This window comes from Drosophila elegans, unplaced genomic scaffold, assembly GCF_018152505.1.
Source record: "Drosophila elegans isolate 14027-0461.03 unplaced genomic scaffold, ASM1815250v1 contig_208, whole genome shotgun sequence".
NCBI lineage: Eukaryota > Metazoa > Arthropoda > Insecta > Diptera > Drosophilidae > Drosophila > Drosophila elegans.
In genome coordinates, this window is record NW_024545578.1 from 6,258,295 (window position 1) to 6,272,112 (window position 13,818).

The following is a 13,818-nucleotide window of genomic DNA, read 5'->3' on the forward strand; positions in this document are numbered from 1 at the left end:
CGGAGTCAAACAAAGTGCAAGAAAAACTGCATGCAAATGATTTCCCGCTTATAAATTATGCAGGTGCGAAGAGCAAACAGTGACTGCCAAAAAAGCGGAGGAAAAATGGCTGGCAAACGTGCAGTAGCCACTAGCAGTCGGGCAAATAAACTTGGATTTATCTAGATGTGAGTTTTGGTCTTGGCTGTTACGAATTGGTACTTTCGATGGTTGAATGTTTGACCAGTTTTACGATTCCCTTTTTTTCGATTTTTCAAGATCTAATATATAAGAACACACAAGCTTGGAAATTGTAAGTCTTTTTTATTGAGTTTAACAATAGCAAGAATTAGAGTACCAAATCAAATAAAGAGTGTAAAAAGCTTCCCTTTCTTATTGCTTTACTTTTACTCTTAAATTAAAATTAAAATAAAAGCAAGTCATACATTTGTTTTAGTTTTGTTTTCTAAAAAATATTTATAGAGTAATTTTTAGGTTTTGATTTGTTGCAATGTTTTCAAATAACAGATTCAATTGATTCAATTTACATTCAGAAAATACCGGAAAACGAAGAGTTCACTTAAAAAACAAATTATTTAAGTTGCACATTTGCCTCTGGCTCTGCAATTCATCGTTTCTGTATGCGTTTTGAACGGAAACGGAAATGCCGGCCATCGCAGGGCAAAAAGTAAACCAGCATGATGGAAGAGGCCAGCGTGTTTTTGCCTTTGGCGATTTCATTTCGGCCTTGGTTCAATGTTCTTACTGGCATACTTCTTCTTGTTTTTGTGTGTCCACTGTGTCTGTGTCATATGCAAATTTCAATTCATGGCAAACAGAAGAAAGAAAAAAAAAAAGTGGGATGGTTTAAAAAATCAAGAAGGAGCAGCGAGGCGGGGAATAGAAATATCGATTAGTTAATATCAAACTAGTTGACAGGCTGACAAGGACCTTAAGGCGACATTGAACTTGTCTAGCCGAGAGGGAGAAAGAGCGAGTGTTTCCGGCCAATTCCCTCTCTTTTTCCCGCCAACCAATCGACCCACTCGAACACAACAACAAACAAAAGGCTTTGCATGATTTAATTATTTGTAGCATACTTTTGTGTGCGCCGACCAAAAACTTCACACCTGAATGCACAACGGAGTGCAAAAGTTTTGTCACTTTTGTGCAATGGCCAGCAGTTGTTGGCGAAGGACCAACCTCTGCGGTTTTTGGGGCTAAGAATTCGGGTTTTTCTATGCCAGACCCGAATGTCTCAATTCATTTTACGCCCCACTGCGGCTCAAGTGGAGCGCACCATGCAAAAAAGGGCTGCCAATGCGGGTTTCGGGCCAAGGGTTTTGATACCCTTTATTCGTAGGCTGTATTGTTTTTAATTAACTTAGGCAACGGACAGAGAGAAGCGATCCCTTCAATAATATGACAGTTAATTTCTACCAATCTATCGTCTTAAAATGTAAGGCAGTTCTTTGTGGCACTATCATATTAGATGATCATTTTATAATTGCTAATTGAAACAATCAAGATAATTATTCATTTTGTATTTTTAAAAAACTTTATTAATCTATCAAAATAAATTACTAATAATTCTATTCAGAAAACTATTTTTATTTAAAAATAAGGTTATTGTCTACTCCAAAAGTAAACTGAAAGATTAGTTTTAGTAAGTGTGTTTTAAAAATAAACTACAGACAGTTTTTAATTTTAAGCATTAATTCAATACAAGATAATATAGCCCCTATACTTTTTAGTTTAATTTCCATACCGAAGAGTCTGAAACTGTTGTCCATAAGTTTTATTTTGATTGTTATTACTTTTACATCTGTTAAATTGTGGTGGTGGTTTTTTCAAGTGCCTTAAATGAAACGAAGTTTTAGTATCGGGTATCCCTAATTCGACTTAATCTACCGAAGAGTTATTTCTTGGGTTGAAAAGGTTTGGGGATTGCCATTTGGGACAAAAAATAAAACAAAACAAAATCTGCGTGGGGTTGGGTGGCGGCAAAAGTGCAAGCAACGCAGAAAAGGACTTTGGCATCATTACAATTTGTTGATTTGCTTCGTTAAACAACAAACAACACAGGCGAAAAGCGGAGGAACGAAAGTGCGGACAGAAATTGAAACAACAGCGACAGTTGAATGAATCAGGAGAGCATAAAGACCCAAGAAATGAGCGCTAAGTCAGCCCTGGGCCAGGCTTCTCATCTCGCTTTCAACGTCTTTTTCTATGTTATTCAAATGGCGGCTGCATTGTTGCTTATTTGCGTAAAAGCAAGCGCGAAAAAATGAGCAAAATAAGGAAAACATGAGAAAACCCAAGGGCGGCCAAATAAACAGTGGCGAGAAAATGAAAACCGACAAGGAAATCTGGCAAGGCGCTGAATCGGCGACGTTGCCTTCAAAGGCATCGCCCCGGGCTCTGAAATTTTTATCTTTTCTTTAAAGACCGAGGACGATGGCTTCAAAGGAGGTGCCACTCAAAGGAGGTCGGATGCTGGAGGTTGCAGTGGGGCTTGCATGTTTCAAATGGTGGCAAGCAATCATCTCTGACAGTAAATATGGTATTCAGAGTGGGTTACCATAGGGTTTTCGTGGAAATTTATGAGACGGCGTGGAGATTTGTTTTGCATATGCCATCTTTTATTTGAATGGCACAGTATTATTTATATTTAAACCTTAATTTCAAGGAAATCATAAATATATATACATTTACCGGTGTATTCAAATGGAGTTCTCTTGGGAATGTAATTGGTTGCGGATAAATAAGTTTTGCAAATACACCGACTAATGTTTGAATTCATAATGTAATATGTAATATTTAAATTAATTAATTAAGTCTTAATATTCTATACAATTCATATTAAATTACTTGATTTAATATTAAACCATTTTAATTATTAGATAAGTAATAGTTTCTAGTTGACTTAATAGCTTTCTATTTAATTTAAATTCGGTTTAAATATTTAATATTAATTAAATCTAGTTCGTTAAACTTACATTTATATAAATAAATCAAATAAATTGTAAGGATTCATTGCCTCTTTCAAAAATACTAGATATACTAAGCAGTTACAGTTGCGAAAGTTTGCATTATATTTCTTTGTTTGTAGATATAACTTTTAATTTCTTAAATTAAATCAGTTTGTAAACTTTGCTACCTCAAAACGTTCTTCTGTTTCTCCCTTTCTTCTTATGCTGTCCCTTTCGATCTCCTCCTCTAATTGGCCTTATCACTTCTGACCCTCTTTACACAATTAGATTTATTTGCAAATTATAAGTTGAATTGCATGGTCTGCCATCATAATTTCTTTTTACGACCTACCGCCGCAGCTTATGCAATAAAAACGCTCCAACTTGGCAGTTCGCCTTCGAGGCATAATTTATTGCATAATTTTTGGGTTGAATAATTAGCATTTAATTTTAGATTGGTTACAAAAAGTGAGAGCGAAGAGAGATAAAAAAGGTTCATTGGTCGGCTCATTTAATTAGTAAGCGGATGTGCTCAGATTTTCGTTTTTTATATATACCCATGCCTCAGGCTGTGTTTTGGACTCGAAGTCCACTCGACTTAATAGCATTTCTGATGAGTTTAATTTGAATATCAAATTGTATGGATAATTTTTAAGTTTGCCTGCTTGCTTCAATTATTTTAATTCCACTTGGGGGTGTGCAAGTTATGAGTTGATTGATGCGCCATTAGAAACTTCACTGCACACCGCAATATTCTGTGACTTATACTCTCTGGAGAATATATCGAGCAATGGAAAAAGTAATTATACCCTGGTTGGACATGTTAATAGGTTTCTATTGCGGTTTCCATAAGTTCTGGACTTTCCGATAATCTGATGGCATTTCTCTATACAAATTAGCTTTTAGCTTAAGTGCTCTTCGATGGCGATGAAAATTGGGTTGGCCAGACCGGAAGACACTATTGCAATTTTCTCAATTGCACTGTGGGTTAGAAAGCCCTAAACATTTTCAATGATTCTTTAGATAATATATATAATGTGTAAGAAATAGATTATAATGAAAGCAAAACCCACGTTTTATATAATAATTTAAAAGAATAATTTAATGACCAATGTTAAGTATGTTCAAACTTTAAGAAGTTTGAGCACTAAAGAATATGGTTTATTGTGCCATAACATTTTAGATAAAATATTTTAAAGAATTCTCTTAGATGCAAAAATTTTAATTATTTTCTAGTTTTTAAGGTTGGTTTTTATCAAATTTTAAAAATTGTGAAATCTCGGAAAACTGTATTTGTTTGACCTGATTTTTACTTTCAATCAGAGAGTTATATTTATTTTTCGCAACTCTTTTACCAACGTGTTAGCAGGACAAGCCTCTTTCTGAACCACTTCAGGTGGCCAAAGTAAACGCTTATTGATCGGCAAATAACCAACTTCCGCAACGAGCGAGTGTTAAGAAAACTTTTCCCAGCAGCAGCAGCAGCAGCGTTTGAAATCGACAAATGACGATTAGCACATCGCGTCAGCAGCACTTGTTGTATTTTGCTACCGCTATTTTCTGTTTTGGCCGACACGCACACACACCTGCACATGTATGTTTGTATATAGCCATATTGCCGACAAATAGCCCGTGGTCTGAGATGGGCGCATTCACGTTCGTGATCAGCATGGGCACTACAACATTTTGAGTTTCATTTTCAGTTGTTGAACAGAGCGCGAGCGAATAAGACACACGCGGCTGAAAAAAGTGCACAAAATAGCTGAATAACTGAGAAAGGCGGAGAGAGTGAAAACTGTAAGCAGCTAATAAAAATACAGAAAAGTGCAAAAATCAAACAAAATTAATTCAACCAATTGCAGTGCAATGTATTTTTATTGTTTATTGATTCTCCCCTTTTAATGTGTTTAACTCGTGATCGACCCTTTACATTATACAACCGCATGCAACATGAACGACTGGCAGTGTGAACATGTAATGAATAATTACTCTTTTCATTTGTTGATGCCGAAGCAATCAAAATGAATAAAAGACAAGTTGAAATGCATTTGACTTTAATTGAAATTCTTATAAACTATTCAATGAGTGCAATGTCAAGGACATTTCAAAATGCAATGAAGTCTTATGACTGTCAACTTTTCAGGACTGCTTGACTGCGAGGTTTTAATTACTTAAAATATTTTCAGAATAATAAGTACACTTAGCCTTTATACCATTCCTAAAACATTTCCTTAGACAAGTGATTTGTAGTTTAGAAAATTAATTAGAGTTTAATGATTAAACTTTAATGATATTAGTTTATTTAACTTGTATGACAAGTGTTTACCTTAGCCAACCGCCATTCGACATTATTTTAAACAGTTAAAAAAGATATTAACTGAACACAAATGAATTTTTCAATGGAAGTTTGTACTTCACGCAAAGGTTTCTGCGTATTTACAAAATTGTTTTGGTTTAATTCATTTCAACTGAAAAATGTGTGATAAATTGGAGTTGAAACATCTTATCGTACAAGTAAAATAATTACATTCGTATCTAGATAGCTGGCATTCCGAAATGTCTTGACTCGACACATTGTCTAATGAATTGCTATCTTTAGTGAGAAAAGACAGGAAAATTGCTTGCATTCACAACTCATTTTCCGAAAATTCCTCTTGCGAATTTCAGAAGGGAAATGATTTGGTTTGTCGACCATAAAACAAATAACATTTTGCGGTCTGAGTGCTGGTTTTGATTTTTTGCTCCCAGACATTGCACTTGTATTGTATTTATATTTGATTTCACGTTATGGGTCCACTTTAATTTTTGTTTTTGCAAGCATTTTCCGCTTTGCTCAATTTGTTTGCATTGCGTAAGGTCGTGTATTTGGTCATTCATTTTGCAGCGTTTTGTCTCGTCTAAATATTTAAAATTCGTTACCCGCAAAAGCTCGGAAATATAAGAGTCAGGGCCGTTCACAAGATGACAAAAAAGATGTAAGAAATAAATATGAATGAAAAAATTTAAGAGAAGTTTCTCGCTTAACCATGTTTCCACATTTAATGTGCCAACAGCAAAATGAAAAATGTTCGGTTGGGGCCAATGTTTACAATTCATTTCGACAATTCTCTGTGGCAATTTTAAAGACAGTCTCACAACATTAATTTTATTTTTATGAAATGGGTTTTCCACGTAAAAAATATACATTTTTTTAAAGTGGGTTTTCGATTAAAAAATTAAATGTTTAATGAACTTAGTCTTTAATTGGGTTTTAGTGTAACTTGATATGCAAAATTTCCATTGATTGTTCTGCTCTTTTGGCACGTTTTGGAGCTCAGCTTTTGTTGTACATTAAAAAATTTTTATTTGCTGTTTATAACGTGCCAAATCCATTTGCGAACTGTTAAAAAATCCAGGAAAAAGTATATATATACTTTATGCTTACATTTGTGACGCTTATTTTCGCGGTTTGTTTTACGCATTTTAGAATGTGCTAAGCACCAAAACGAATCCGCGAATTTCGTGCTAATTGCTGGAAAAAAATTGATTTATGGCGATATTGTAAATTAATTATGGATGTGCTCTCTTTTCGTTAGCTGATGAAATTGGATCGTCAGATGGTAAATTGTGATCTCTGGCTTGTTGGTGATAAGACATGATTCTGCTTCACTTCCCCATCGCCGGATTTCGTTGAAGTCTGAGGCGAAATTGAGGTCAGACCGCGGGGACTTTGACACGTTTTTGGATCAGAGCTGAAGGTCGTTGTTGGAGCTGTGAGATGTTGAATCATGTTTTTAGTGCGTTTACAGGTACTTTCAACATGGCATTGTATGCGTTATTACTGTGCAAAAAATAAAACCAGTTTGGAAATGGACAATAACAAAGAGATTACATAACGCGCAGTGCAATGAGGCAAGCTACTCGTAAAATTTTTTTTAGTATGGCCGGTCTGTTACCCGTCTATGCTTTCGAAAACCTGTTTAATATTTGGTAGTCCAACACGGTCTCTTTGAATTTCAAAAACCTGGCCGAACTCTCTTCAATCGCCCAAGGCTTCAGTCACGTGCTCGTCTCCCCGGATTTTTGAAAAACATCTGGGCTAGTTGGAACTTAACGTTTCAGTTAAAAACCTAACGATGTTGATATGCTCTTTTAACAGCTTAAGTAAATGGAATTTGTTATGAAATTTTTAATTAGATTTGTTGCAGATGCATGGGATTGTAACTATTAAGAGTAGTAAGTGCTTAAAAATAAAACGAAACAATTGAAAGAAAATGTTGTAATATTTGTATATGGCTTTTTGTAAAATAAAATTAAATATAACTTTTTTATATTTTCATAGGAGCAGGAAAAAGCTTAAATACATAAAATTATTTATATTATTGATATAAAAAGTTTTTATTTTGTTTGTGTAACAAAAAGCTTTAAAATAAGGGAACAGGAAAAGTATTTTCGCCATTAATTAGTTAATGGAATCGTGATTGAGTGTATTAATATTTCGTCTAGACATTTGGTTAGCGTGAATTATAATATATAACTCATTACTTAAAACAAGTCGCGTCAAATTTAACCTAGTAAAGGGCATTGCCTCGAATTTAAATAAGTTACTTACCAACAAATACTGCACTTTCACCTGATGCGATAAATAACGCCTCTCTTTGTGTTTTCCCTATTTTTCTCGACAGCACCCACATTGCGAATATATAACAGCTAATGCAAACTTTAAGATACATTTATGAGTGCTAATCAAAGTGTAAAGTGAGCTAACCTGCATAGTGTGAGCAATGATAAAGATGTGAAGTGAAGTATTGTACTGTAAAAAGAAAAACCAGGAAGTATTACACCAGCTTGCCCCAGTTTGAATTTACCACCTTTAGTATAAAAGCCGAACAATGAATGCCAGTGAGGACTATTTATCGATGGATCCGTCAGAGGAGATATCGCAGGTGTTAGATCGGCAGGAAAATAACACAATTATCATGCGAACACACCCCACTGTGAAAGAGTATTATGAAAGTGAGTATTATATTTAAAAAATATTTAATAAAAAAAACATTTTCTTTCGAACAAGTTGAAATATTATTATCTATTTCCTTAGCCCACTGAAGTACTTTAATGCTTGTCAAACCAATTAGATAGAAAAACTTATTTACTCGTCTAATATTACATTAGTAGTTGTCAACTAAACTTATTAACTTTGTTGTCAACTGTTAAAGATTGCTATATATAGAAACTTTAGAATAATCGACATTAAAGGGTGTCCAGAAGGACACGAGAACAAACAGAAAAGACATTTGAAGATTTAAAAAAGTGTAAGGTAATTTTTTTTCTTTTTTTCTAATGAGAAATCTCAGGAAGCCTTGACCATTATTTTTTCTAGATTTTATAGATATGAAAACATTGTCCCAAAAATATATAAGTCAAGCTTTCCGCAAGTCAGTAATACAAAATCGCTGAACTCCGAGCACAGCTAATAAAATCAAAAAATAATTTAAATTTCAATAATGAAATCCAAGGGAATACTGCAGGCGCACAAACCCCTTTTAAAAATGTAAGTTAGTTAAAGTATCCTGGGATACCACAATTAGGCCCCACAATAACCACCTTTCCTTTTTGATTGAAAGCAAATCCTGCTCTCCCGACTAATTGGATTTTTTGCGAACTCACTTACAGACATGACTGCCTTCCTCAGCCTGGCCATCTTCATAGCCAGTCTGCTGACCATCCTCAACATCTGCATCTTCTCGACGACAGTTTCCCGGCTGCGTCGTCACCTGAACAAGGCGCTGCTGAGGCCCTCGATTATAATGGTCGGTCTGTATCCGATTATCTCGGTGGCTGCTTTGGTCACCATTTTGGTGCCCTACTCCTGGTTCATCTGCCACACGGTGATGCACGTGATGTTCATGGTGGGCGGACCCGTGTTCCGTACCCTCCTCTTCCGTTACGTTAACTCGGAGCAGAATTACGTGAAGGAGACGGGCGGGGAGGCGGTGCAACTTAATACCCCACCCTGTTGTTGCTGCTGCGTCTGCCTGCCAATGGTAATTCCCACAAAGGCCAAGCTCTGCATCTCCAGATATATGGTAAGTCTGGAAATAGGCTTTAAACAGAAATATTGTACTAGAAAACATCTTTAATTTGTAGGTCTGGCAAATGCCCTTCTGGCAGGGATCCATCATGCTGGTCATGAACATCCTGTACTACCGCGACATTCAGCTGTACCACCAGGTCATGTACTTCTTCATCCCCTTCATCGTCTGCTCGATTGTCCTGGGGTAAATATTTGATTTTACTTTATTTATTTTACAAATTTTTTATACAAATTCTAAATTAAATGGTTAAATGATAGCGCTTGGTCCCTTCAAATCACGGTGCGAATGATCACAAAGCTTCGTGGGGACTATCAGCTAAGGAAGAAAATGTTTTGCCTCCAGTTGGTGGTAATGCTTTGCAAACTACAGTACCTGGTTTTGTACGATCAGCTAGATGGTATCAAAATGGGCGGGGAGTATCCCATCAATCACACCATTTACAAGCAAAGTGAGTACCTCAATATATTTTATTTTTAGAAATTAAAAATAATTTTTACATCTGCAAATTTTGAAATTACTAGACCAAACATCTAGACCATAAAATAAGGTATAGACGATTTCGAAATCTCTTTAAAAAAAATAAACTTATGTTTTTTTCTTTGAGTAACTTTATAAGCTTATAAGTTAATCTAAATTTTTCGCTCTTTTAGCTATCATCAACATCCTGATCTTGGTAGAAATGGTTCTGGTGTCCATGATGGTTCAGAGTGCATATCGTACGCCTATTCAAGTTCAAATCGATGAAGTCAATAAGGAAAAGGAAGTCACACGCATTTGAGTGATTTTCCAACTGTTGGAGAGCTAGTAGAAACGCTAGAAAGAATTGTGATAAATTTAATAAAGAAATGTTAGTTAAATTTATATGGGAATATTCCGTGTCCTTAAATTTTGGAATGTAAACATGATAATTTATTTTATTAATTTTAAGAAAGTAATTTCAGTCAACAAAACTAAGTGTTTTGCTTTTAATCAAACTTAAAGGCCATAACACAACGAACTAAATCTCACTTGACTTGCTGGCTTTACAAAAAGCGCCACAAATCATGTGTTTCCCGCTCGACTTGGCCAGTTCTTTGAGTGGAGGAACCATATATTCCACACCCATCTAGCAAATCGTGCCGCGTTTAGCTCATAATTCTCCCTGCGGCCTTGCAGAGGGACGAGATCCGTTTTACATTTTGCAAGACGACAAACAAAACGGCGGTCGACTGAGCCCAAATGCCCAAGTGCCATAAAAATATAATAAATATAATATGAAATATCTGAACGCATATACATTTTCCTTTCTGTTTAGATAGCCTTTTCGGATAACTCAATTGCTGTCGCAGAGCGCGGCCATAGGCCAGAATACATCGCAGCTCAGGCTTGAAAATGCTATACAAAAAAAAAAAAAAAAAACGGAAAATCATGGAGAAGGGGAAACATTATTTGGGGGAGTGGCAGATTCTGAAGCTGTAGCAACATCTACAACAATTGTGCACTGCAAGGGAGTGCGTCGAAATTTATGATTTATTTGAAATAAAAGTACATTGTGCTCTGCCAAAATAAATCACACTAAAGATGCTGGCAGCTCAGAAACCAAACGAAGTGGACGGGGAAGAAAGTGAGGATTTAGTTGTTGTTTGCTTGGAGGTGGACCAAGGCCGTCGGGCAATGAAAATCAAATATAGAGCAAAGAGAGAAATTTTCACTAAGCTGGGAATACCCTTGAAAATGCTGAAGATTCTATCAAACGTTGGTGATGCGAATTATATAAAATTTTGGGACAAAAGAATATATAGAAAATATTTCAAATTGTATCTTAAGTACCTCAAGTTATCAAGTTATCAAGTATCGTAGATTTATCTAAAAAGGATTTTTTATTACTCTAAAAAGTGTTAATCAATACTTAAGACTAAATTAAGTCTTCATTTTTGTTAATCGTGAAAACTATCAACATTATAGAATTGAACATCTAGAAATATATAAATGTTTTTTTTTTGTATGAACTAAAACCAATATTAAAGAGTTATAAATTAAAATTTGTATTATTTTTATAGTACTGCTTATATTGTCTTTATATATATTTTGGTAAGTCGTGAAAACTATCAATTCTCATTGACATGAGAACAGAATATTTATGTTTTATTTTTTTAAATATTAAGAAATCAAGTCTTAACTTCAATCCTGTAAATAAATATAGGGTATCAGAAGGCGGTTTATGGGGTGGTTAGAGGATGTCGGGCACCCAGGGCTTGGAGCAGTCAAGTGCCACGTTCGCTTGTCGCTGGGCATGGTTATCTTATCGCTCTTTTATGATGTACACAACGCCGCAGAACGCCAGCTATGAGAAGCCCATGGCAGTCAAAGTCCTGGGTCCCTCTTCCCTTACCAATTCAGTCCCCTTAGCCCCCCATTTATCCACTCTTGGCCCGGTCGAGATGTCGCTTTTTATGAAGACGCTTGTTTGCTCGGTTTTCGCCAAGGCCTCAGCTGCTATCCTGTTTGCTCTGACTTGACTGAGGCAAGTAAATCAGATTAAGTATCCGCTGCTCATTTTGATGACTTGTGGACACGACCAGCCAACGAACTTTTGCGCCATTCAAGACGGACCCTTGATTTTATATTATTCCCTATTGCAGCATGTGGGAAGTTATGATTTTAATTAACAATTGGAGTCAGTAAATACAACTTATAGAAATACAAAATTTCACTTAAAATGTATTCTTTAAATCAAGCCATAGCTTAGCATTCAACCGTTTTCTTGTGCTATTTAAGTTTAAAGTTTAATAAACAAACCATTCTTAAAGATATTCGAGCATTGACAACTGAAGAATTTGCTCTAACAAAATATTGCTTCTGGTCTCAAATGACAAATTTGGAATACTTTTTATTTGATTAAGCACTTTGCTGTCTTAGCTTGAGACAGTTAAATAATGTATGACACGAACTATTCTTAACATTTATTGTCACTTAAGTTTTTATCAGATAGCAAATCGATTATTTTTGAAGCTTAAGCCTGCGGGTCGGCAACAATATTCTGTCAAGACCTAGCATTGTCATTTTGATGTCGTCCCAAAAAAAACTTCAATTTAATGTAGCTCACTTTTTGGATGCATACAAAATTCATAAAGCTTTTACGGAGGGGAAAGTGGGCTGGGCTACAAAATTAAAGAAGCCATGCCATTTTAATGTCTTGCCACCCACTTGAAGTCGCTTTGTCGCTTTCGGCCATTGTCTACGCTTCTTGGCCAAGTCCAAACACGTTAGAGGGATTGGGCTGAAAGCTGTCTGGACTTCGCTGTCAGTCTGTGTCTTATGTCACTGTCCATTAGATGCCGCCGCCATTCGAGGCCTTTAAGATCTCCCCACTTTGGCTGTATCTTTTTAAATCCAAGTAACGACTACTTTGTTGCGACAACACTTAGACAAATTAAATAATGCGCATACGCAATGTGGTGCCGGTGCTTAATTTTCTTAATAGAAATTATAACACAATATTTGTCATTCACAGGCAATTTAACAAATTCAAGTAGCAGCTCATCGCATCGCATCGCATCGCCTGGCATCTTATTTCTCATTCGCTTCCTTTTCCCCGATTTTGGTAAATTCCCTTATTTTTTTCTCCCCCCTGTAATTTTATGATTATTGACAGCCCCATTTTCGTTGACTTGACTTCGCATTCCGCTTGTTTCTGTGCTCCTACATCGTTTTATGCTGCTGCTTTCTTGTTGCCTTTTGTTTAAGACCAATCCCGACTTCTGCTTGGACCATTTTGCTGGTGCTAAGTAAATAAGTTTTATGACATTTCTTTTCTTACTTTTTGTCGCTGTTTTTGATGCCGTTCGCCTCGTAAAATCGCAAACGTCTGCGCCTTATACTTGATTGATTTCACTGGGTGGAAGTTGACGCCTGATTTGCGGCACTTACTGATGGACGAGCATAAGGATCAATAAGGGGAATAATTCATAGGCTGGTTGGCACAAATCCCCAGCTCTTAGCATATGTAATAGCACTAAAGTGTAAGAGGGACCTTAAATAATAATATTACGAGCGCATCTGAAAATAATCGGTACATATACTTTTATAAAGGTTTCTAGAAGCCTTTGAAAGTCACATGTGTGTTAAGTGAATTCTTTTTCAAATTTGTTGTTTAAGAAATATAAATAGTATGCTTCGCTTTTATATGCATTTTTAAATTTTTAGAAAGAAAAAATATTATTTTTATTTAATTTAATCATTTTTAAATATTTGTCCGAATTTTTTTAGCTAAAGTAATTGTGTTAAACTTTCTTATCAAATTAGGCAAATATACTTTGTATAATCTAATTAAAAATTGGCGAGCCAAAGTTGACTTTTCCGGTCCCAAGTCATCAGGCCAAACATATACACATACCCATTTGAGCTTTCCGTAAGCCGAGAATTAATTAATGTTAAGCAGCGAAGAGTGAAGCGGCCATAAGGAAAATATTTGCGCATGTTCTGGCATAATTAAAAGGGTTTGCCAACTGTTCCCTGCTGTTTTTTTTTTTACCAAAAAAACCAAAAGAAAAAGTTAAGAAAAATAAGCCTAAGCACTTTTGGTTGAGTTCTGATTTTTGTATCAAATTAGGAATTATACTTTATATCGTGATCGACTTGACAAATTACCTAGAAATGTATTTTTATTATTATTTGTAAGTATATACAAAAGTTTTGTTCATATAATAATATTCATCTTAATTTAATATATATTTAAGCCACTTTCTACAAATGAAAAAAAAAAGAAATATGCTGGTAGTATTTTTACTTTGATAAAATTGTGAGTTTTGTAC

The 13,818-nt window shown here is 35.4% G+C and overlaps 1 protein-coding gene across 3 annotated transcripts; it reads left to right on the forward strand.

The window, feature by feature from the left end:
• The first annotated feature begins 4,646 nt into the window (after positions 1-4,646).
• Positions 4,647-9,886, forward strand: LOC108146543 (organic solute transporter alpha-like protein). Of its 3 annotated transcripts, none has more exons than XM_017272585.2 (6): positions 4,647-4,748; positions 7,616-7,946; positions 8,604-9,016; positions 9,078-9,208; positions 9,283-9,473; positions 9,676-9,886. In XM_017272585.2, exons 2-6 carry the CDS (start codon positions 7,823-7,825, stop codon positions 9,801-9,803), a joined length of 987 nt encoding a protein of 328 aa, XP_017128074.1. In that variant the 5' UTR covers positions 4,647-4,748; positions 7,616-7,822; the 3' UTR covers positions 9,804-9,886. The 3 variants fall into 3 exon arrangements, with proteins under 3 accessions (XP_017128074.1, XP_017128073.1, XP_017128076.1); XM_017272584.2 differs by having other exon boundaries at positions 4,655-4,925; XM_017272587.2 differs by lacking the exon at positions 4,647-4,748 and adding an exon at positions 5,836-5,926.
• Positions 9,887-13,818: the final 3,932 nt, after the last annotated feature.

Bases quoted from the DNA above. Each gene is read 5' to 3' on its own strand.
- LOC108146543 (XM_017272585.2), top strand. From the start codon at position 7,823: ATGAATGCCAGTGAGGACTATTTATCGATGGATCCGTCAGAGGAGATA. The intron at 7,947-8,603 runs GTGAGTATTATA...ACTCACTTACAG, and splicing joins TGTGAAAGAGTATTATGAAA to ACATGACTGCCTTCCTCAGC. The intron at 9,209-9,282 runs GTAAATATTTGA...GTTAAATGATAG, and splicing joins GTCTGCTCGATTGTCCTGGG to CGCTTGGTCCCTTCAAATCA.